Here is a 25,538-nt window from a genome sequence, read left to right as displayed (position 1 = left end):
GGGCTGAGGGCAGCTCAGGTCAGGCAGCAGGGACAGCACACTGGCATCTCCAAGGAAGGGAGAAATAAGTGCCTCTGGAGACTGTAGGATTCCCAAGTGGCCAGAGTGTCACAGGTCAGGAGGAGTGAGGCAGCAGTGAGGCCAGGGAGGAGGGAGGGCCAGATCCACTTTGCATGTTTGTATAAAGTAAGTCTCAAACTGGTATTTAGAGCTTTAGCCTAAAGGAAGTGTGAAGCCACTAAAACAAGGAAGGGCGACATCAGGTTTCCTTTTTCAATAAGGTGTTCTGTCCATTGTGGAGACTGTATTAAGAGCAAAGGTGCAGACGAGGAGGCCGGTTAGGCTCCATGGGAGTTGAGCGGGAGAGGGAGGTTTGGACCATGCTGGAGGAGGCAGAAATGGTGAGAGGCAGATGAATTCTAGAACCATTAAGAGGTAGGAGCAGATGAACTCAGTGCTTGGTTGGACAAAAAGGATGAAGAAAGAGGACTGGAGAAAGAAAGCCATCCAAGCTCCTGACAGGGAGCTCTAAGCAGCGGAGGAAACATGACTAAGGCTGGACTTTTAAAGGAAGCTTGGGCATAGGAATAAAGATCCTGAGTTTTTCTTGCACGGTGCTTGGGTGGCTGCACAAAGCTCCAGTGGATGAGGACTGGGTTTGGACATCAGATGAGTGCTCTGACCTATCACAGAAATTGGAGAGTTGGCGATGTTCACATGGTAACTAAGGCCAGAGGCAGGGACATGGCCCTAGTGTGTTCCTTCTTGCGTCTTTTCCTAGTTGGCCCTTCTCCAAGGGGGAAGGCAGTGCAGGGGAGCCTGCGGATGGGGCAGAGCTGGGGCAGCCTGAGAACCATCCAGGAAGCCAGTGGCTGTGGCAGGGAGCGGGAAGGAGCAAGGGTGCTGCACGGTGTGCGTCACCACTGAGAAGTCCAGTAGCGTCCACCAGGGCGTTGGACACAGAGCAGGATCTCAGTATGTAGATGTTGAATTCTCTCCATCTTCTATTCAGATCTGCTTGGACCAGGGTTGAGAACATAATCTCTGCACCCAGAATGCAAGCTTGCTACTCGTTTCTTAACACAAATTCATTTGTCAGCAAAGCTTCAGGTTTCATCGGGGTTTGGGAATGCTGACATCATAGACTGCTTTTTTCTGGAATCAGGCCATACCGATTATTTTCATGGTGACTGTAACTCCAAAGAAAGATGAGGTTATAAAATCAGAGTAAAGACTCATGAACCAAAACAATACCTGGATTAAGAGGGCCCTGATAGATGATGCCGTCAGCAACTTTCCCATGCCTGGCATCTCTGCTCAAGTCCTGTATGCTAATTTTGGACACGGCAGCTCTAAAGTGCCAATGGTGAGACGAATGATGCCAAGTTTATTGTGGTGACAGTCACTCCGCAGGACAACAAGTGGAAGGGGATGGCACTTCTTGAGTCTTTCCCATCTGAGTAAATGCCTGAGGGAGTAAGGGCACTGAAGCAGGCAGTGAATTTTCAGCAGTTTGACTGTAGATTTCCCGTCCTTTGTGGCTGAGGGAGCTTCAGGAGTGGATCATATGTGAGGATGCTTTTAGGTAGCCTTCTCAGATGGCTGGGAGAGCAGAACTTCTCTTTCCCCACAAACACCCACACCAAATCCTTGTTTCTTGAAAAATAAAAAAAAATTCTAGGCTCATGAGTCTCATTCCTTAAATTAAAATTTAAAATCAAATCAAATTACTTATGGCACAGAATAATGTTGCTTGCAACTTTTTATCCACTTAATCAAAATGAGTGTGGTCCTTGTGTGATTTTTCCTTTTGCACGTCAGTTGTCCAGGCCAGGTATCTTGGCAGGGGTGGGGGGAACAATGTTGTTTGTGTGGGTAATGTTGCTTATTTTGTTTGCTTGGGATACACGCTAAGTTAACCTCGTTGGACTTTTCCCCAGGAATTGATGCGCGTACACGTGGTGGGTCATTATGCTGCTGCACCTGTGTAGTGTGAAGGTCAGTGTGCTTTTCTGATTATAAGAAACCATCCATGTCATTCCATTATAAACCCACTCCACTCATAATGGAATGTGCCTCAGCCCAGGGCCATTGCAGTTGCACAGCCCAGGAATTATCTCAAGTGTGGCTGGACATTTGAGATCCATCACCCTCCCTCCCCACCACCTGCATCCACCCCAGAATTCGACTGTGCTCCATTTTGAGATGATGTTTTTGCATGTCGAGTCCTCCTTATGTGATGTGAATGTACAGTTGTTACAAGTGAATTTGTACTTGGAAACACTCTATGATGCTACTTCCAGAATTACAGCTGAGAGCTCCGCTGTCCATGGGTAACTGCTGTACAGTTGATATGGACAGACAGAAATAGGCCTTGAGACAAGAGCAACGGCTTCTCCTCCTGACTCAGAGCCAGGCCATCCTCTGGGAGGCTGATAGCTCATTAGGATGGGCCCTCGCAGCACGGTGGCTTTCCCTGGAAGTACTTTCCACCAGCTCCCAAAGACTTCCTGCCAAGGCTCCTCCCTCCTCTGTGTCATGGTTTTACTTTTGGTGACAGCCCAGGTTTACAGTCATCACAGCTCACATTTACTGGGCACCATGCCTCATGGTTTGTGCCGAATGAGCTCCCCATGAGCCCCTCTCCTGAGAGGTAGGTATGATCATTGTCCCCATTGGATGTACAAGGGAACTGTGTCATAGAGGGTTGAGCAGCTGCTCTGGAGTCTCCCAGTAGGTAACTGAGGAGCATTGATTCCAACTGAGGTCTGCCTGTCTGAGCTGGAGTCCATCCACTGGGCCCTGTGCTGCTTGGGTAATACTCAGCCAATCCTGATGTGAGGCTTTTCTCTAGAAAAGAAATAAAAGCCCACATTTGCATAGCACTTTGCAAATTTATTAGGCATATCCACATGCATATTCAGCTAATCCTTGAAATAACCCTGCAAGAAGGATAGGGACACCCTGAGATATTCAGTGTGTGCCTTGGTACTCGTCAGCGGGCGGGAGGATGAGGCCACGCTCACATGCAGAGGCAGCTTCTCTTCTGCCACAGGGCCCTGCTGTCTACTCATGCAGACGGCAGCTCTCTTAATTCACAAGTTCTGCCTAATGCACTTAAAGAATGAGCACAGCATGTGTTGGATTCAGGAAGCATTAAATTAACACTTAATCCTGTGCTGCCGAACATCCAGGAACAGTCTCAGCAGTCACTTAAATTCCCCTTTGTCTCCTTGAGTATCCCAGCTTGGTGTGCGCTCAGGAGCCACTTCCTCTGTACTATTTTCACAACTCAGAGCTCAGCAAAGCCTTGATTTCCCCAGTTCACTCAGCTTACTCCACCCTCCAGCCATCCCTTGCGGAAGGCGTAACTTTTGCTAAGAGAAAGTTTTCATAGCACTCAGTTTGTCTGCATTCCCCTTGGACTTCGGTGTTTTGTCTTTGGCTTTAAAGATAGAGTGAGAAGTAGTTTTTAAATACCAAGCAGTTCTTTCTGAGTGCATTTCACATTCAGGAAGAATGCCCCCTCTTTCTTCTTTTCAGGACTAGTGTCCTTGGGAAGTTAGGGCTTCTCAGTGCTAGACAATCTCAGCTCATGGCATCTTCAGATGATTTGCTTTGCCTTGAAATAAAACTCCTGGAACCAAATACGCACACAGATCATCATAGGGGATTTTATTCAGTGATCCAGGAAACAGAAGGCCAACTATTCTCCCCTGACATTTATGTGAGTGAGTTCTCACTGGGTAACATGAGAGAGAAGACTGGCATCCCAGCTGTTGCTGTCAAGGACTTAGTTTATGAAACAAAACATAAGCATGAGGACAGCCTCCTGCAATGATACAGGGAACCTGAAAGGACAGGATGCAGCAACCTTATTTCCAGGTTTCCTGGAAGGTAAATGCAAAGCTCCTTACCCCGAACCTTACTCAGTAAAGGGAATCTATGGCCCCATAACTTCTGTGCTTTCATGTAAATCTCCAAAAGTAAAAACAATCCCAAAGTTCCCTACACCTTCCCCTAATATTTTATAAGAAGATTCATCATGCTCTGAAATGAGTCTGCAGCACTGCTAGCTGGACTTATGAAAATATCTGGAAATAAGCTCTGGAGGCTAAGGCAGGAGGATCACTTGACGCCAGGAGTATGAGACCAGCCTGAGCCATAGGGAGATCCCATTTCTATGAAAAATAAAAAATAAAAAAACTAGCTGGGCATGGTGGTGTGTGCCTGTAGTCCCAGCTACTGAGGAGGCTGAATGGGGAGAATCGCTTGAGCCCAGGAGTTCCAGGCTACAGTGAGCTAATATGGCACCACTGCATTCCAGCCTGGGTGACATAGTAAGACCTTGTCTCTAAAAAAGAAAAGAAATAAACTAGGGATCATTTAATTGACCACTTAATGTATTTTCAGCTTCTGGAATGATCCTTAGCAGAATGAATGCTCATCTCTGGGAGAGGCTCATACAAGGAAGAATTTTATCCTATAACCACTGGTTCTCAACCAGGGGTACATTGCCAACCACCAAGTCTAGCTCTGCACGTGAAGCCTGTGTACTTGCACAGCGAAAATGTCTCTAAGTGATTCTGGTATGCACTCCTGGTTGAGAAACACTAGCTAGACCTGACGGGAACTAAGCCTTTCCACATCTGTGAATAAGAGAATAAGAAAGAAATCTGTGCTGAAGATCTTTATGCTATGAAAACAAGTATCTTGTCACCCAAAGATGGCTTTCTGAAGCCTATCAAAGGCCCTCTGTGGAGAAAAAACAAAACATGCATTGCAAACGACTGGCATCACTGTGTCTGTTAGGTCCCCCGAGAGGGCAAGAGAGAACTAACGTTTGTGACAGGGAAAGGGAGGAAGTGGAATTGTGTGGGGGCTGCAGCCTGGCAGAGCCTCTGCCAGCCCAGTGGACTCTCAGGAGCAAAAACTGCCTGTTCAGAGACCCAGTGTTGGGTGGGAATGGCTAGGCCCTTGCACTCCCATCTAGCTTAGTGTTAGGCCAAGGCACCCTAAAAAGAGCCTGAGCACCCCTCCATACATAGGTGGAGTGGAAGGAGTTGGTGGCTGGAAGCTATCAGCTGACAGCATCCTGACAACTAGGCAATGAATCTGTTCTTAAAAGACAAGCACAGCTCCATGTCTGCTATACTCTCCAAAGACTAGAAAATCAGTTCCTCTGGGCTGTTCAGAGTTTAGCTCTGTTTTGACTACAATGCCAAGGTGTGATCCTTTGGTGGAATTTACTGCCTTAAGGTAGAGGAATGAAGGGAGGACAATGGAAGAAATACACAGGAAAACTTGGTTCATTTGATTTCCTTCTGTTTAGGGCATGTGCTAGATGGCAGGACATGGAAGAATAGGGCACTAAAATTTGAGAGATCATAACAACTTCTCATGCCAAAAGTGAAGCCCAGACCAGGCACAGTGGCTCACGCCTGTAATCCCAGCACTTTGGGAAGGGGATAGCAGGGGGATAGCTTGAGACCAGTCTATATAATCCTGGGCAACATAGTGAGATGCCATCTCTAATAAAAATTAAAATTTTAGCCAGGCATGGCAGTGCACTTGTAGTTGCAGCTACTCTGGTGATTGAGGCAGAATTGCTTGAGCCCGGGAGTTAGAGGCTGCAGTGGGCTATAATCATGCCATTGCACTCCAGCCTAGGCAACAGAGCAAGATACTATGGAAGGAAAGAGAGAGAGAGAGGAAGGAAAGGGAGAGGGAGGGAGGAAAGAAGGAAGGAAGGAAGGAGGGAGGGAGGAAGGGAAAGAGAGGAAAAAAGAAAGACAAAAAAAAGGAGGGAAGGAAAGGAAAGAGAGAGAAAGGAAAGAAGGAAGGAAGGAAGAAGGAAGGAAGGAAAGAGAGAAAGAAGAAAGCAAGCAAGAAGGGAGGGAGGGAGAGAGGAAGGAAGGAAGCAAGCAAGGAAGGGAGGGAGGGAGGGAAAACAATGGAGAGAAGGAGGGAAGAGAAAGATAAAGGAGAGGAGGAGAGGCAAGGAGAGGAGAGAAAGAAGAAGAAAGAGAGAGGAGCCCAGAGAGGTTGTGTGTCATCAGAGATCACCCAGAGATCGCGGGGCTGAGGTGGAGCCCCAGAGCTCCTGACAGCACATCCCTCTCCTGACACAGAATGGGCATTGTTACATCAATCTCCTTCACCCCAAACTCTACACAATAAAGAAAATCTGTGGCTCCAGAACTTTTATGTTCTTGCTTAAATCTTCCAAACTGAAAACGATCCTGAGGTTCCCTACACCATACCCCGCCTCACCACATCCTTCATCTAGACACATCCTGGATCTAGAACGTATCAGGAGACAGAGGTGTAGAACCACAGCCAGCTTCCCTAAACTTCCACTAATCTCTGGCTTGCTTTTGGTTATAATGTTGTGCAGACATAAATTGACAAAGTCATGAGAAGCCTCTCTTCTAACTCTGCAATTTGTCATCCTGACACCAACAGAAAATCAGGACATCATTAATTCTCTACACTTATTGATTTGGAACCTCCATTGTAAGGCTGGCTGCTTTCCTCTCCCTCCTCCTCCTCCTCCTCCTTTTCCTCCTTTTCCTCCTCCTTCTCCTGTCCCTCTTCCCCCATCTCCCCGTTCTCCTCCTGTTTCCCCTCCCCCTCCTCCTAGTTTTCAGGGTCGGAGTCCTAACCCACCCTATTGCAATAGCTACCAAAGAGAAAGGGGCTGAATCTGTGTGCATGTGAGGCCACGACCTCTAGACCCCACTGACTTAGGGGCCGTCCTGCCTCCCCTCTAGCTCTTCTCCAGTCACTGCCTGAACTCGGCTTTCCTGGACCTTAGGGGATAGATAGTGTGGTCCAGCACTGCCCTGGGTGAGCTGAGTCATGCCCTTGGCCGGGTCGAGGAGCTCCCGTGAGGAGACCAGTCGCCTAGCGTGAGTCTTCTTCCGGGACTGCGCGCCCTCTGCCCCCTAGGTGCCGGGCGCCGCCCGTCCCCACCTCCATTAGAACTCGGGTCATCTGCGGAGCCTTGGCTGCGGCCAAGTACCTGGGTGAGACTCCGCCACTAACATTTTCCCAGCAGGAAGCAGCAAGCTCAGCACAGAAATAAAACTGTCCTGCTGAGTCGCTCACAGCCTGTCCCAGTAACTGTTCCGGAGCGTCATCCTGACGCAGCACCCCTGGAGTACCACGCCGTGCGGGCTGCGAGCCTCGCCCTTAACCATGCCCAGCGGGACCAGAGCCGCCAGCACAAATCAAGGTCCTGGCCATTGAACAACTTCTGAGCCTGCACTTTAAGAAGGCGCTCTTGTTTTGAATACGTAGTCTGTCCTGTTCTTTCAAAGTAAGTGCTTTTATCAAGGGCCTGGACTGTCTTTTAAACATATTTTTTTCTCACTTATACATTAAAGGGAAATGTATTTCTGTCTAGAAAAGGAGACCGGGAGAGGAATGAGACTGTGCAGTATTCGGGCTTGGTTTAAACTAGGGCATGCACACTGCATAGCTATTTTCTTCAGGCAGCATGTGGCCAAAAAACATGCGTGTGTAGCTGACTGTTTTGAGCTTTGTTTATTTTAAGTACTGTATACTGAGGGATTTTGTTCAAGCAAAGGAGTACCAGCTTTATATGCAGCCACAGATGCCTCTCTTGCTTGGTAGTGCTAGATTTAGAGCTCAAAATTTTCCTTTTCAGCAAGAACTAGAAGTTCCCTAGTAGTATTTTTTCCCCTCATGCCTGTTTGCACTGTGCAGAATTCTTAGAGAACACGGCTTTGCAAATGTTCTGCGGCAGTCTCAGGATAGCACGGTATGTCAGCAGATATGGGTCCCGGGCCTGTTTGCTTAGCTATGCTTTCTTAATGCAGGTTCTTGCTTTACACGATTTCAAACAATAACTCAGTATTTTCATGATCACAGCTGAATATACGCCACGGATGGTTGTGTATTTTTCTTCCTCTCTTGCAGATTTTTTTTAACCAAAACGCACACACGCACGCGCATGCACACACATACACACACACACAGAGAAATACAAAATAAAAGTGGATTTGGTAGCATTGTATTTGTCTTAAAATTTCTGCATAGGGATTATGCTGGGTCACTCTGGTCCACAGCAGCCTCATGAACTACTCTGAATTCGATGACAGATCCTGAAATGAGGGGTCTGTGACACCAGCTCAGCCTGGCTAGGATGTTGTAGATGGGAGCATGGACCAGTCATTCCTTTTCAACTGGGCCACTATTTATTGAGCGCCTACTGTGTACCAGATATAGTCAAAAAATGAGAGATACAGCTGTTAGCAAACAGGTCTCTGGCCTCCTGGAGGTTTTATTCTAGCTGTGAGGAGGGGTGTCAGAAAATGAAGAACCCACACAAGTGTAGAACACAATGTAAAGCCCTAGGAAGTGCTAAGAAGAGAGGACAGGGGAAGGAAGGTGGAGAAGACAGCGCCAGGAACGTCCTGTGTGTACCTGCCCTGCCTTGTACCTCTGCCTCTGGGTACAATCTAAAAACCCATGCTGTCTCTCTGAACTTGTGTAAAAAAATAGCCCAGAGGTCACCAACTCGTGCTCCCTTGCAAGTTTATTTTATTTGGCTACCGGTGTTTTTTGTTTTTTTAGGTTTGATTTATTAATGACTTTTGAAATAAAAACAGGCAATTTTATGTAAAAATTCAGAATCTTGGCTTCTCTTGAAAAAAATCAAAAGCTCCTACAGTCCTGGGCCCACCCTCTGCTTGGCCACACAGCTGAGTGAGGAGGGCCCTGTTAGGCCGGAGGGCATATGACCTTCAGATCGTCACAGCTCCTACTTAGCTCACCTCCTCTGAAGGCAGCTGTGTTTTAGCCTATTTTGTTGCTGGCCCTACAATCATCCATTACTTCTCCCAGGGCAGCAATGCTTCCGGTGTCAGGGACCCCACCCCCCTTACTGGATGGGCCCTGTGGGTGCTTCCTCCTCTGGCTTTCTCTCCCAGTCATTTTATTGAGGTTTGCCTCTCCTTGAGGACTGCAAGGGGCGGTGAAGGTGCCAAGCTATCAGAGTCCCAGGCCAAGTCACAGAAGCTGTCTGTCGAAGAATGAGCCCTGTCCTTCTGCAATTCCAGATTCCTTTTGCCTAGCCTAGTGGGACAGGGGACTGAATGTGGATGCACAAAATCTAGTTTCTTTCTTTTTTTCTTTTATTTCTTTGAGATGGAGTCTTACTCTATCACCCAGACGAGTGTGATAGCGCGGCCTCGGCTCACTGCAACTTCCGCCTCCCAGGTTCAAGCAATTCTCCAGCCTCAGCCTCCTGAGTAGCTGGGATTACCAGTGCCCACCAACACGCCCAGCTAATTTTTGTATTTTTAATAGAGATGGGGTTTCACCATGTTGGCCAGGCTGGTCTTGAACCCCTGACCTCAGGTGATCCACCCACTTTGGCCTCCCAAAGTGCTGAGATTACAGGTGTGAGCCACCATGCCTGGCCACAAAATCTAGTTTCTTTGTACTTATTATACTCACAGGTCTAAATGGCTAAGATGCTTTTGGAGTTATGGGTTCATTACACTCCTGCCTGATTAAAACCCAGCCGATGCTCTGGTTATTTCCTCTTTTCTCCCTTATACAATTCCACCCACAAAGTCCTTCTCAGACTCTTTCTTCCCCAAATGGAATTAGCCGAAGCGCATGTTATTTTGCTCCAGTTACTGTTTATTTATTTCCATGTGGCTGTTCAGAGTAGAATGCTATTACCTGACAGGTAGGCGTAGAAACTCAGCAATCGCAAGAGGCAGTGTCATTCATCCAAGCTGGACCCAATGCTCTGGGGGGGTACATTCCACGGGGTCCTTGGCTTGACTTGTAAGAATCTCAGCATCCAGCAATATCCTCCTCCTGCCTCCGCTGATTCAACCAATGTTGGTCTGGAATTCACTCCCTTAACATACAGAATATTTCCAAATGTGCATCACTATCAGAACCATACACCTGCGAGCCCTCTACTCAACATATAAGTGTTTCACTTACACTCATCACCCTTCCTTACTCCATAATAGATAATAGGTTTTTCTCTGGGCAATGCCTTCCCCTGCTACGTGGGTTGTTCACTAGCTCACCTCTGAGTGTCCTCTCCAGCTTTCTGCCCCCAGTCAGTATCCGTGTCAGTGAGGAGTTGTCTGATGCTCATTCCCAGGGCTTGTGGTTCTTCTGCTGAGAGTGGATCTCTTCATAGCTGTCTTAGGGCCATGTGTACTTACACCCAAGAACCGGCAGATTTAGCATCACCTGGGAGCTCAGAAAAGTAAACTCCAGCGCCCACTCCAGAAATGCAGAATCCGTATCTGCACTTTAATAAGATTTCCAGGTAATTCATGCAGACATTTAAGTTGGGAACACACGGGCTTATACCATGGCCCAAGCCATGCAGAGGCTTTCACAGCTACCTGTGGGCCCATTGATCCCAGCCTCTCATTAAAAACTCCCTTCACCAATGTACAGATGTCATTTGATCATTGGTTATGAGTTCCCACAGTCATACCCACGCATTTTGTAACCTTCATCATGGATAGTTAGACTCTCCATCTATAGGTCAATATCACTAGCAGTTGGCCAGACTATAAAAGATCCTTGGGAGCTAAGTCATTTATTATGAAACACCTAAATGGTTACTGGGGAAGAGTCTTGCAGTGTAGTTTAACAGTAGATGTAGAATGTGGAAAAACTAATTAAAGTCAATAAAAGACAGTTGTTGTTAAATAGACTGTTAACCGCCAATTGAACAAGACAAAAGTGGTTAAGAGCTGACACAGGAGTCCAGTGGCCAGCCTTGGTTACAGTTCAACTTTGCTTCCAGCTGCGTAACCTTGGGGAAGTTATTTAGCCCAGTCATTTGCAAGTCTGTCTGCTCAGTAAAATAATCTGTGGAGCTTGGACATGGATTTTCAGCTGCTTGGGATTTACCTGGTTCAGTAGCTGGTCAAGGCTCAAACATCTGCACTTAAAAAAAAAAAAAAAATCCTGGTCATTTTGATGCACAGCCTGGTTGGGGAACCACTGGCAACCTCTTGGAGCCTCTCATTCCCCCTTTCTTGAATGAGGACAGTAACAGAGAAGACTCTTGAGTTTTTGAGAGAATTGAATGGTAGCATAAAGGGAAGGAAGGGTCCTGCCACATGCCTACACATAGTTGTTGCTCACTCATTGGTAGTGATGATGATGGTGATGACCATGGTGGTGGTGATGGTGAGGATGCAGGCCCCATTTACACAACCACTGAATAAACTCAAATCTAGCCTCCTTTATTTCTCAAATACAAGCCTTACTTTATGTACACATCTGTTTAGAAGCCCACAAACATAGATTGTCAGAATAAACCCTATTATCTTATTATGGCTGCTGGTAGCTCTGTTCTAAGCTTGAGTCCACCTTTTAATAACTCTGACTTAGGTTTGTTCAGTGCCTTCAGTTGTCCAAGGGCTTTAAATACATCATCAACTTTGACATTCCCTCCAATATTAAGAGATGTGCATTGGGAGGCCGAGGAGCGGGGTGGATCACCTGAGGTCAAGAGTTCGAGAGCAGCCTGGCCAATATGGTGAAACCCCGTCTCTACTAAAAATACCAAAAAATTAGCCAGGCATTGTGGCAGATGCCCATAATCCCAACTACTGGGGAAGCTGAGGCAGAAGAATTGCTTGAACCTGGAAGGCGGAGGTTGCAGTGAGCCGAGATCGTGCCATTGCACTCCAGCCTGGACAACAAGGGTGAAATTACGTCTCAAAAAAAAAAAAAAAAAAAGAGAGATATGCAGAGATATCACATGAATACATTCATTTTATAACTGAGGAAACAGGCTTAGAGAAGTGAGGGGCTTGCTTAAAGCTGCCCACTGTACAACCTGGAGTGAGGTTTAGATCTCTGCACTCTGAGTCTGTGCTGACTGCTGGTCTTTCTATCTAAAGCTCATATTAAGGGAAATTTTCCAGGCAAATCTCCTTGATTGACTGGTAATGAATATCCCCAGATTAGATGAACAATTGCCTAGGAAGCGTCTTTGTTTCCTGAGTCAGGCTCCAATTTAGTCTTATCTTCAGGTCTTTTCAAATCCCAGGAGACCAAACACAGAAGATCTTTTTTTTCCAGTGGAGAATCAGTGACCACTGAGAGCAAAATAATGAAGCCCCACTTAAGTGAAAATAACACAGTTAATTGTTAGAGAGAAGAAATATGGCATAGCCCAGTAACTCTATATTGTAGCACTTGTATTTGCAATTTTTCATGAATTCGTTCAGGTAATTAATTTTATGAAATAATGCCAGGTGGCACGGTTCCACTTTTCCAGCCCTCCTTGAAATATCTGACTAGACAAGCACTTTTACTGGAAAGTTATGTCAAGGAGTTCAGGAGAATGTACTGGAAAACACACAAATCAAACATTAAGTCAATATACAATCTACTGACACCATACTAGCAGGAACCTCAACAAAAGCCCCCTTGCCTCCCCCACCATTGTTTCTCCTCAGCAGAGAGTTCAGCCTTCCAGCTTTCTTGGATGTGATATACGAAAGTGTGTGAGGAGCCAGGAATTTCCTCAGCTGCACCTCAGTTTAATTACCATCTCTCTTCGCTTCCAGCACTGGTCCTAATGCCCAGAGAGATGGCTACTCTCTACTTTTGAAAACCACAGAACCAACTGTAACTGTATCTACCTAAACTTGTCTTTGCTAGAGTCATTTATACACCCTAACCTTCTTTTATGTCACTAGAAGGGATGTTGAATCACCCCCACTAGGGGCTGCCATCTTGGTTTCCTCCCCTCATCACGTTTTCTATTGTTGACTAAGGATAGCTTTGTCATTCCTTGCTGGGCTGTGCAATAGCTACTTTACACTCAGTCCAATGATCCATAATTACAGGTTTAGAAGAGGAAACACAATGCCCTAGTCAATTAATACAATTAGAGGTTAGAACACAAACTCTATGTTATTTAAGAATTAGGGCATCTAAAAGCTTGACAAGTGTGCCCAGTGTGATCCAAGGAGCTAACCCAACTATGCTAATACCTCATCTGGAATTCTACTTCCAAGCAAAAAGTTTGAAATAAAAATAGCTGGAGAGAGTCAAGTACTGTTCCAGGTACTACATTACCTTATTTTGATAACTTCAGTCACCATTGCATAAAATAAGATTTATTCAGGCCAGGCATGGTGGCTCATGCCTGTAATCCCAGCATTTTCAGAGGCCGAGGTGGGTGGATCACCTAAGGTCAGGAGTTCAAGACCAGCCTGGCCAACATGGTGAAACCCCCTCTCTACCAAAAATAAAAAATTAGCTGGGTATGGTTGCGTGCCTGTAATCCCAGCTACTCGGGAGGCTGAGGCAGGAGAATCACTTGAACCCAGGAGGCGGAGGTTGCAGTGAGCCAAGATCACACCACTGCACTCCAGCCTGGGTGACAAGAGCGAAACTCTGTCTTAAAAACAAACAAACAAACAAACAAACAAACAAAGATTTATTCAATAAATATGTATTTTTCAACAGATTTATTCATAAATATTTGTGACGTGGCTCTTCTGGGCCACGCACTGTGCCGAGTGCAGGAGATGACATGATGAGCCAAGCCAGCCCCAGCTTATTAACAGGCTTCCAGTTTAGTGAAGGAGAAAAGCCATTCCACTCACAGGAAATGTGGATATTCTGAAGGGAAAGAACACAGCTCTATGAGCATGCATGAGGGAGGAGGGAGGACTTTATTTGGACTGAAGTTAAGGAACTAAAATGTGAGTTGTAGTTAATTAGGTGAGAAGGAAGGATTTCTTTTCCTTATTATAAAAAGTGATGTCATCTGCTTCCAAGAAAATCTGACCTGATTATTTAATATGAAAAGTATGAAAAATAAAACAAGCTAAAGTTTGTTATGGCTAAAACTGTCATTTTAATCTTGAAAGTGTGCTGCTCACCGTCTTGTACACCATCTCCTATTATTGGATAGGTAACTCATGCTCTAGGTCCATAGTAGGCCCTTGTAAATGTTTTGAGAGTCTTTAAGGCAAAGAATAATGATTGGCTATTTGCTTTATCATAGAATTCAAAATAGTAAATGTGAAAAGTGAGTATGTGGGTTTTGAAACTGTGTTTGGCATTGAAGATCTCATGGAGCACTGTGAAAAGGGAGCATTATAGTTCAAGCCAAGTAAAAACATAGTAAAGATGAACATCGGCTGGGTACAGTGGTTCACACCTGTAATCCCAGCACTTTGGGAGGCCAAGGCAGGCGGATCACCTGAGGTCAAGAGTTCGAGACCAGCCTGGCCAACATGGTGAAACCCTGTCGCTACTAAAAATACAAAATTAGCCAGGCTGGTGGCAGGTGCCTGTAATCCCAGCTACTCGGGAGGCTGAAGCAGGAGAATCACTTGAACCTGGGAGGCAGAGGTTGCAGTGAGCCAAGATTGTGCCACTACACTCTAGCCTGGGCAAAAAGAGCGAAACTCCATCTCAAAAAAAAAAAAAAAGAAAAGAAAAGATGAACATCAAAGTAATTTCTGATTAATAATATCATGGTGAAATACTGGAATAATTAATAAGTAGTACATTAGCTTAATGTGTGCCAAGGGAGTGATAAGATAAGTAAAAGCTACTTCACTAAAAGCAATATTTCCTAGAACAGAACCTGCTATTCTTCATCCCCCTTCTCTGCATCTGGCTTCCCCTCCCCCAATACCCTCCCCCACAAAAAAGAAAGAAAGTAAGGTATATAAACCATGTATTGACAATCACTTATTCAATTCTATTTATGTCAAGTAAGACTTAATTTTAACTTGAGAGCTAAGCATTTTAGAATATTGATACAGAAATCAGGAAACAAAAAAGAAAAATGCCCACTCTCTCTCCATTCCCAAATTAACAGTATCACAATGATTGTTATTAGATACTCACTCATCCTTTTCATCATTCATTCATTCATTGTGTGAGCCTTAACTGTTTATTGTACTAAGGGCTGTGGGGCCACCTGAATGAATAAGACCCAAAGACATGTTCACACAAATACAGTGTATATGTTAATTAATATTCCAAAGTGAGCTATTAGTAGTTGGTCATGAAAGAGTTCTGTGATCAAGTAAATTTGGGAAACACCAAGTTCAACAGAATTGATCTGATGTATTTGCTGCAGGACCTCTCTGAGTTCTAATATGTGGCAAGAAGGGGATTTTGAAACACATCATTTATATAATATTTTTCTAACCTATCATCTAATAACTCATGATTACTTGGCTACACTCTGGGAATCACCAACGTAGGCAGTAAAACAGGGTTCTGCCTTCAAGGTAAGAAGGCTGATATTAGTAAGGCAGATTAGGGCCTGAAGCAAGAGGCATGGGGTTTGGGTGGGTCAGATTCCCACTCTGATGGAGGGGTAGCAGCAAACCTCCAGTGGAGAGGAGGTGAAAAACCAAAACCAAGCACCATCCTCTAGACCAAGCAGACTTGATGGGGGGATATTTTATTTGTGTGGTTAATGTTAATACTATTAATTATTATTAGTAAAAGCAGTGTGTTGAGGTCACCCTCAACAGAGTAGCAGGAATTTTAGCACAAGGGCTAAAGAGTATAGACTCTCAGCTCAGAGTTTTTAGGTTTGTATCCATGTTTTACCACTGTTGACTTAGATGACCTGAGGCAAGTTATTTTGCCTCTCTCTGTCTTAATTTATTCATATGCAATTAGAAATAATAAGAATAATAGTGGTATTCAGTGGGATAACATGGGTGAAGCACTCTTCACATTCCTGGCACTTGGCAGGTTTTCATTAAGTGCTCATTGATTATTAAATGCTCATTAGTCTTCCCAATCCTATGAATCTGATATTGTCTTCTCTATTTTATAGATAATAAAATTGAAAATCAGAAATTTTAATGTGATGTTAGAATTACACATTAAAGGCCAGGCGTGGTGGCTCACGCCTGTAATCTCAGCACTTTGGGAGGCCGAGGCAGGTGGATCACCTGAGGTCACGAGTTCGAGACCAGCCTGGCCAACATGGTGAAACCCCGTCTCTGCTAAAAATACAAAAAAATTAGCTGGGCATGGTGGCACATGGCCTGTAGTCTCAGCTACTTGGGAGGCTATGGCATGAGAATCGCTTGAACCTGGGAGGCGGAGTTTGCAGTGGGCCGAGATTGCACCACTGCACTTCAGCCTGGGCGAAAGAGTGAGACTCCATCTCAAAAAAAAAAAAAAAAAAAAAAGAATTACTCATTAAAAAGTAGTGGAGCTAGCATTCAAACCCACGTTAGTTTAACCCCAAGGCCCATGTTTTTCCAGTGTAGCATGCCAATAAAGCAACTGAGAGGCATATGGATACCAGATTATGGAACTAATTATATACTTCATTTACAGGTAGATCTTGGTCAAGAATGTCTCCAAACTGGATTAAGCCAGTGTAATTGAATGGGAATATAGACAACCAGGACAGACTCGGAATTTTTTTTAATGTATTGGCCCAGGAAGGCTAGAAATCCTCCACTTGACCTAACAGAAGATAATTAGAATTAAAAATGGCACTGAAAACGTACTTGTTAAGTTGCCTGTGCTTATAGAGTTATTGTTGGCCTTGTTTTTGGTCGGCAAAAAGCGACATATTTTTATTTGTTGGAGCTAACAGAGGCAAATGTCTTGCGTTGGGCAACAGTTCCATTGCTGATGGTAGGGAATGGCTTCTGTAGGGTGAAAGTTTGGATAGAAAATCTCTACCTCTAGCAGTGGGAAGTGCACCCCAGTTTGTTTTTTTTTTGCTTTGTTTTGTTGTTGTTGTTTTTACCAATTCAACTCTTAGTGAAATATGAATGATCACTTTTACCTTAGCCCCCAGATATAGGAAAAAGTCAACACTCTCAAGGAAAACAAAACAAACAATAGTATGCTTCAATCTGCACTATTCTTCTACAAAAAATATCCAATTTGGCCAGGAGCTGCAGCTCAACCTGTAATTCTAGCACCTTGGGAGGCAGAGGAGGGGGGATCACCTAAGGTCAGGACTTCAAGACCAGCTTGGCTGACATGGCAAAACCCTGTCTCTACTAAAAATACAAACGTTAGCCAGGTGTGGTGGCGCATGCCTATAGTCCCAGCTACTCGGGAGGCTGAGGCAGGAGAATCACTTGAACTCAGGAGGTGGAGGTTGCAGTGAGCTGAGATCGCGCCACTGCACTCCAGCCTGGGCAACAGAGTGAGACTCCATCTCCAAAAAAAAAACAAAAAACAAAAAACAAAAAACCATTCAATATATAATTTTTAGAGTTATAAAACATGGAAAGAAGCAAGATAATATGATAAATAAATAGAAAAAATACTATCAACAGAAGCAGGCCCACAGATGAATCAGATATTGGAACTAGCAGAGAAAGACTTTAAAACATCTACTGTAAATATATTCAAGGATGTTCAGAAAAAGATGGCCAGAATGAATAAATAGATGGGGGATCACAACAGAGAAATGAGAGCCATAAAAAAGAAACAAATGAAATTCTAGAGTAAAAATAAACATCTGATGTAAAGAATGGATTGAATAGGCTTAACAGCAGAACAGAAACTGAAAGAAAAGATCAGTGAACTTAAAGAATGGTTAATAGAAATTGTTCAAACTAAAGCACAGGGAAAAAAATATTTAAAAACACTTTACCCATCATCAATCAGTGACCTATTAAATGGTCTAAAATGTGAGTAGTTGCAATCCTAGAATAATGAGAGAGAAAATGGGCCAGAAAACATATTTAAAGAAATAACAGCTGAAATATTTGGGATACAATGAGAAAATATCAATCTATAGATTCAGGAATCTCAGTGAATTCTAAGTAGTAGAGATACAAATAAAACCACACCCAGGCACATCACAGTCAAACTTCTGAAAACCAAAGATAAAGAAAATATAAAAGCAACCACAGGAAAGAATGATATGTTGCATATAGAGGAATAATGACAAAAAATTATAGCTGAATTCTTATCAGAACAATGAATGCCTAAAGGCAATGGAAAGGCATCTCCAGTTGAGAAAGAGTTTGTGGAGGAAGTATACACCATGCTCTGAGGACAGATAACAGAGGGTACAATCTGGTTAAGGGATCAAGAAAGGCTTTCTGAAGAAAGAACTATCTGAACTAAGATCAGAAGCGTGAGATGTTAAGTAGGCATCGAGAAGGGAAGATGTTCCTGGTATATGCAAAGCCCCCACTGCAAAGGAAAACACGTCACATGGAAAGACCAAAAAGTGCCAAGATAGGTGCAACACAGGGACCAAGGAAAAGAGATGAGCCACACTAGCCATTATAGGACACAATATGGATTATTGTTTTCATTCTAAGAAAAATAAGATTTGCAAGTGTTTTAAGCTGTGCAGATCACTTCTGCTGTCATGAAGCAGCAAATTTGTGTTTGAAAAATTCTGGATAAAGTAGAGAGGCACCAGAGTAGCTAAGGAGATACCAGGAGGCCATAAGAGTGGCTCAGGTGAGAAATGATGGTGGCTTGGACTAGGTGATGGTATTTGTGAAGATGGAGAGAGGTGGACAGATGTAATGTTGATTTAGTAGATAGAAGTCATAGGACTTAGTCATTGCTTGGATGTGGGAGATGAGGGACACAGAGGTATCAAGACTGACTTGTAGATTTCATCTAGTTGGGTGGATAAAGGTGCCATTTACTGATGAAGGAAACTGTGAAAAGGAGCAAGAATTATTTATTTTTATTTAACAAGCATTCACATAGTGCCTATTGTGTGCCAAGCACTGTTCTAAGAAAGTTTGCAAACATTAACCTCTTTCACAAGAGTGAGAGGTTGGTACAATTTTTGCCCCAGTTTTACAGATGAGGAAATTAAGAAATTAATTAACTTGCCCAAAGCATTAATTGGTAAATGCTGAAGTAGGATTGGAACCCAGACAGTGTGGCTCCAGGGAACAAGTTCTTGAGCTCTGCACTAGGTTGCTTACAAGGAAGTATAATGAGGATGAGTCGCAGGAGACTGAGGCATTCAAGTGGCCAGAGGGACCTGGAACTGAGAAGAGAAGTTATGGCTAGTGATGCATATTTGAAAATTATTGGCATAGGAAAAGTAGATTGTCTTGATGTAAAGAAATTGCCTTTTTTTCCCCTTAAACAGGAGCCTTATGTCTAGAGCTCCAGTTCTGTTGCTGTGCTGTGCGTAGCATCCCAAGCATGTTCTGTGAAGAGGGCAGAACCTTTTTCCTGAGTATGACTTCTATGTCTTCCTCGTCGGATTTGTTCTCTTCTATTTGCTCTTTCTCACATGTTTGCTGCCCCCTAGTGGCCCTTGGAAGCTCTGCCCCAAGTGCAAGGCAGTTTAAACCCTTGGGTGTTAAATGCAGCTGGTGCAGAGCGACCTGGCTGCCCCTGGTAGAGGACCAGGCAGCTCTGAACTCCAGGAACGTGCGGCACGGACTCCACCCCAATTACATGGTACCTTCAGTTAAACACACGGGATAATCACACCAGCAGGGGACAAGCTGGAAAGCGTTTTGTTCTGTGACAGTGATGCTATTTAGCAAGTGGCTACTGACAAAGTGAACATTCAGATTTCAGTGGTTGCTGAATTTTGGCCATATCAATCATATCTTTATTGTGACAGTAAGGGGCCCATCAATGAGTGCTTCTGTCTCATAACAAAAGAGTAACTGTCAGGTTTTTGCTTTGTTTTATTTTTTGTTTGTTTGTTTGTTTGTTTTTTAATTACTCAGTGTTACTTATTTCTTGCTTAACCAAATTAGTCAGTAAAAAAATTACAAACCTGGTCCAGTGCAGTGGCTTACGCCTGTAATCCCAGCTCTGTGTGAGTCCAAGGCAGGAGAATCACTTGAGGCCAGGAGTTCAAGACCAGCCTGAACAATATGGTGAAACCCCATCTCTACTAAAAACACAAAAATTAGCCAGGCATGGTGGCACACACACCTGTAGTCCCAGCTACTCGGGAGGCTGAGGCATGAGAATTGCTTGAACCCAGGAGATGGAGGTTGCAGTGAGCCGAGATTGTGCCACTACACTCCAGCCTGGGTGACAGAATGAGACACTGTCTCAAAAAATATATATGTGTATGTGTGCGTGTGTGTGTGTGTGTGTGTGTGTGGATAACAAACCTAAAGAAATCAATAAATATTGAGGCTACAAGAAAAAAGAAAACAATGGCTATAATTCATTGAATGATATCTGTATATCAGCCACTTTATAGATTTCATCTGATTTAACATTCACAGCAACTTGCAAGGTATTGATGATATTATTTCACATATGATGAAGGTGAGGCTGCAGGGATAGGTCCTGGGCTTTCCTAGGACCCTATAGCTATGGAGACAGAGATGAGATTCAGACCCAGTCTTCATGATTTTAAAACTATGTTCTTTCCCTGGTGTTATGATGCCTTCAAATGAATCTATAATTACTTAGCAGTTACCTTACAAAAACTAAGCTATGAAAAGTAGTTTTCTCCTCCAAAGAGTCTTCAATGCAGTAATGAGGTTAACATGCATTCCTAGGGGGAAACAAACTATTAAAAATAATAACTTTACCGTTTAAAATGCCATTTCCTCCTTTGCTTCCCCTGAATAGCTACTGTAAATAGACCAGAGATATTCTATAAATAAAGTGTACAGCCCTGGGCCACGATCCTTGTCCATTTGCATTTCCACCTTCTCCCCACTTCCCAGTCCCCAGGCCCTCCCGCCATTCAATCGCATCCTCAGACTCTTACATGACATATATATGGCTTGATCTGAGTACAAGGAGGTCGCTTCCACCCATTTATGAACAGTAACATCACATGTCTGTTGAAAACAGAAGGCTACACATCTGTATGTAATAGTTATATTTAAAAGAATTGATATCAAAATGACAAGAGTGGTTATGATGGCTAGCAGGATTTTGCATAATTTCTTCTCATCTGCATTTCCTGCGATTACGTACCTGTGCAATGAAAAGAATACAATTCAACTTCCACATTCTAAAGAGAGAAAAATTGTTATTTTTCTCACAGAGGAAACAGGAATTTTATTGAAGTATCTAAAAGCTTCAAAACTTCAAAGATTTTTGCCTCTTAAGGACATAGAGATGGGGGTTTTCATTAACTTATTAAACACAAAAGAATTAAAGAAAATTACAAATATTCTTGTCAGCATAGCACTGCAGAACAAGCCATGGAATTGCTAAAATAATCTGAGCTCTGTTTTTTTTTTGTTGTTGTTGTTGTTTTGAGATGGAGTCTTGCTCTGTCACTCAGGCTGGAGTGCAGTGGTGCAATCTTGGCGCACTACAACCTCCGCCTCCCGGGTTCAAGCAATTCTCATGCCTCAGCCTCCCGAGTAGCTGGGACTACAGGCATGTGCCACCATGGCCGGCTAATTTTTGTATTTTCAGTAGAGATGGGGTTTCACCATATTGGCCAGGCTGATCTCGAACTCCTGACCTCATGATCTGCCCTCCTCAGCCTCCCAAAGTGCTGGGATTACAGGCATGAGCCACTGCTCCCGGCCCTGAGCTCTGTTAATAGGAAGGAAAACATAAGGAGAAATACTAGGGAACAGAGAAGAAGGGAGGGAGGAAGTTGGGGAGGAGACCAAAGGAAGGGAGGCAGGGAGAGAGAGGGGGCCAAAGAAAGAGAAAGAAGAAGAGACTGCAGGATTTGTTGTATTCTTTCTGGGGTTATTATTGTTTTTATTTAAGTTCATGTTTCTCCACTCCTTACCTCTTAATTTTATTATTTACCATTCACAAATCACGAAGTAATGATAAAAATGCACAAATCTCTAATTTTTAAAAATTTTACTTGACAAATAATAACTGTGGGATTATCCCAACAAATGTATATTTGCGGGATGAAATGTTATGTTTTTATATATGTTTATATTGTGGAATGATTCATACAAGCTAATTAATATATCCATCCTCACATAGTTATTTTTTGTGGTGAGAACATTTAAAATCTACTGTTTTTGCAATTTTGAAATATACAATACCTTGTTATTAACTACAGTCACCATACTGCGCAATAGATCTCTAAAACTTATTCTAACTGATGGAAATATTATACCTTTTGACCAACAGCTCCCCATCCCTCCCCCTCCCCCCAGCCTCTGGTAACAACCATTCTACTCTCTGCTTCTATGAATTTGACTTTTTTTAGATTCCACATATAAGTGAGATCATGCAGTATATGTCTTTCTGTGCCTGGCTATGTCGCTTAACATATAACCTGAATGTCCTCCAGGTTCATCCAGGTTATTGCAAATAACGGAATTTTACTCTTTTTAAAGATTGAATAGTATTCCATTTTCTATGTATACCACACTGACTTTAGCCATAAATCTCTACATTTTGCTTTTATGTTTGTTTTTCTTCAATAGAGCATCTGTCTTTTGTAAAAAATAATTACTATTGTCAGCCAGGCACGGTGGCTCATGCCTGTAATCTCAGCACTTTGGGAGGCCGAGGTGGGCAGATCACAGGATCAGGAGATCGAGACCATCCTGGCTAACACGGTGAACCCCGTCTCTACTAAAAATACAAAAAATTAGCCAGGTGTGGTGGCAGGCACCTGTAGTCTCAGCTACTCGGGTGGCTGAGGCAGAAGAATGGCATGAACCCAGGAGGCGGAGCTTGCAGTGAGCCGAGATCGCACCACTGCACTCCAGCCCGGGTGACAGAGTGAGACTCAGTCTCAAAAAAAAAAAAAAAAAAAAAAAAAATTGCTATTGTCAAGAAATAGTTCTTGCAATCTGCTTCCCCTTCTAAAATATCTGAGGATAATTAGTCTAGATGACTTGGAATATTAAATTTGCTCCTCCATATTTTCTTATTTCCATGAAAACTTGATAATATGGATGCAAAAGCATATTTTCATATAGTCAAGAAATTAGGAAAACAAAATGGACAGAAAGTAGGTCAGGATGCACTAGCTTCTATCATGGAAACAAACAACCCTCATATTTTAGTGGCTTAAACAGGTGACTACGTTTTGCTCACTGTCCTAGTCTATGGGTCGGGAGGGTAGATCTGCTCATTCTAGCCGCTCTTGGTCCTGGTGACAGCCACCATCTCTGAGGTTGCTAGTTTCCATCTCAGAGGTAAGGAGAATTCTGGCATTCTGCACAGCCATTTAAACACCTCAGCAGGAAAGCTACACCTACTCTGCTTACAACTCATTGGCCAGAATTGGTCCCATGGCCTTCCTAACCACAGGGGGCCAGGAAGTGTCATCCTGCCCTGTGCTGGGTAGCTGAGAGCAGACAGCCTAAAGAAGAGCACGGATTTTATTACCGAAGCATAAAAAGAGAAGCTATAATATCAGATAACATAAGTTTATGTTGAAATGTATAAAACTGTTCATACTTTGCTATCTTGACCTACAAAAATGGCAGTTTCATAAGGTTCACGCTAATTAGTTTAAAACACCTTTTGTTGTCTTTTTTCTGACACCACCCCTGACACAAAATGTCTGGTCTTCCACACTAATTCTCCAGTTCCCTGAGACCAACTGGGTATCCAATAATTCAAATCAATTCTGGCACTCACTCCTGGAGTTAGCCCAAACCCCACAGGTTAAAGGCTCATTCTCACAAGGCTGCTCCCACTTCAGGCATCAGCCGAAAACAGGGTTCCCAGGATTCCCAAGCTTTTGCCCAACTGACTACAAATTTGAAGGTTCCCAAAACTCCCCCTTCAGGTTCAATGATCTGCTAGAATGACTTATAAAACACAGGGAAGAACTATACTTCCTATGACAGCTTCTCATCAAGGGTACAAATGAACAGCCAGATGAAGAGGAAACTCTGGGGGGGCGTGGATTCTGGAGGATGGGGTGCACCACCCTCCCAGCACCCAGATGTATTCACCAGCTCAGGAGCACTCCTGGACCACATCATTTAGGGTTTTTTTATGGAGGCTGCATTATGTAGGCATGATTGATTAAATGTCTGGCCATTGGTTGTTGGATCAGTCTCTACCCCTTCCCATTCTCCCAAGGTCAAGGGGTGGGCTGAAAATTCCCACCTTCTTGTCACATGGTTGTTTCCTCTGTTGACAGTCCCCCATCCTGAAGCTGTCTAGGGACTACCGAGAGCTACCTCGTTACCATAAACTCTGGTAGGGGTGAAGGGGCTGGTTATGAGTAACAAAAGACACTTCTCTCACTCAGGAAGTGTTTTTTTTGTTTGTTTTGTTTTGTTTTTGTTTTATGAGACAGAGTCTCACTCTGTCACCCAGGCTGGAGTGCAGTGGTGCGATCTTGGCTCACTGCATCCTCCGCCTCCCGGGTTCAAGCAATTCTCTGCCTCAGCCTCCTGAGTAGCTGGGATTACAGGCATCTGCCACCATGCCCATCTAATTTTTTGTATTTTTAGTAGAGACGGGGTTTCACCATCTTGGCCAGGCTGGTCTTGAGCTCCCGACCTCATGATCCACCTGCCTCGGCCTCCCAAAGTGCTGGGACTACAGGCGTGAGCCACCGTGCCTGGCCTCAGGAAATGTTTTAAGAACTTCTATGCCAGGAACTAGGAACAAATAAAGACCAAATAAAATATATATTTTTATTATACCACACACCTCCTTCAAGAATAAATGTAAATAAATATCACCTAACAACAGAAAAATTCTCAAACTGGACCAAACTACAAAATTCATCTATATTCTATTTAAAAGAGACACATAAAAGGAATGATTAAAAGTAAAGACATAAAAATAAAATAAATAAATGTCAGCTTAATATGAAATCAAGTGAGGTGTGAAGAGGAGAAGTGTTTAATGGGACAAAGTTGATAATTCTATCTTGATGAAATTATAATCTGTAGTGACAAAGGGCCATGATCTTCTACACTCCTAGTGGTATAGAATTGAAATAGGTAAAGCAAAAACTGCTAGAAGTTAGCAGAAATGTATGTACTTGTGTTGGGAGTTTTAATTCATTATTTTGCACATAAAAAATAATATTACATAAGATCAAATAATATTTACAATTAAAACTTGTACTGACCAATTTGCCACGAAATAAACTATGTCATCACTGCAAGGATCTATAAAGCGTCTATAAAATTAGCAACATCCTACTGGGGCACGAGAACATCCTCAATAAATTTCAAAAGGGAGAAATTATTGAAGGCACATTTTCCGATCACAATACAATTAGACATTAATGTTTTTTAAAATTTCAAACATTTTCAAATTGAAAAGTAACTATTGGCCAAAGGGGAAATTGAAGCCATAATTTTGACTATTTAGGAAATAACGTCAATATAATAATTATACATTAAAACTTAGCAGATGTGACTGAAATTATTTACAGGGAAAAATTCACAGTTTTATATGTTTTTATTATTTAAGATGAAAGAAAAGAAAATAACTGTGTTCAAGTAAAGAAGAAATTAGAAAACCCTCAGCCAAAGAAACCTAGGGAAAGAAAAATTAAATAACTAAAATATAAGAAAAAATTAATGAACTAAAAACAAAATATAGTGAAACAGTGGCATTGATAAGTAAATCTAAAAATATTTACTTGGGGGACCAAACACTCTGGCATG

At 43.2% G+C, this 25,538-nt stretch overlaps 1 protein-coding gene across 8 annotated transcripts in view; it reads left to right on the top strand.

Annotated features, from left to right (window-relative positions):
* The window catches only part of HECW1 (HECT, C2 and WW domain containing E3 ubiquitin protein ligase 1), a 464,866-nt gene that overhangs the window by 139,462 nt on the left and 299,866 nt on the right, over positions 1-25,538 (top strand). For 4 of the 8 annotated variants that reach the window (XM_003268823.3, XM_012496683.2, XM_030796706.1 and 1 more), the window contains one exon: positions 1,941-1,998. The exons of the other annotated variants lie outside the window; for them this stretch is intronic. In XM_003268823.3, coding sequence (XP_003268871.1) covers positions 1,972-1,998 — 27 coding nt within the window. In that variant the 5' untranslated portion in view covers positions 1,941-1,971. The remainder of the gene's footprint in view (positions 1-1,940; positions 1,999-25,538) is intronic. 8 annotated transcript variants of the gene reach the window in all.

This window comes from Nomascus leucogenys, chromosome 17, assembly GCF_006542625.1.
Source record: "Nomascus leucogenys isolate Asia chromosome 17, Asia_NLE_v1, whole genome shotgun sequence".
In the NCBI taxonomy this organism is placed as follows: Eukaryota; Metazoa; Chordata; class Mammalia; order Primates; family Hylobatidae; genus Nomascus; species Nomascus leucogenys.
This window is presented reverse-complemented; position numbering and strand designations above follow the sequence as displayed.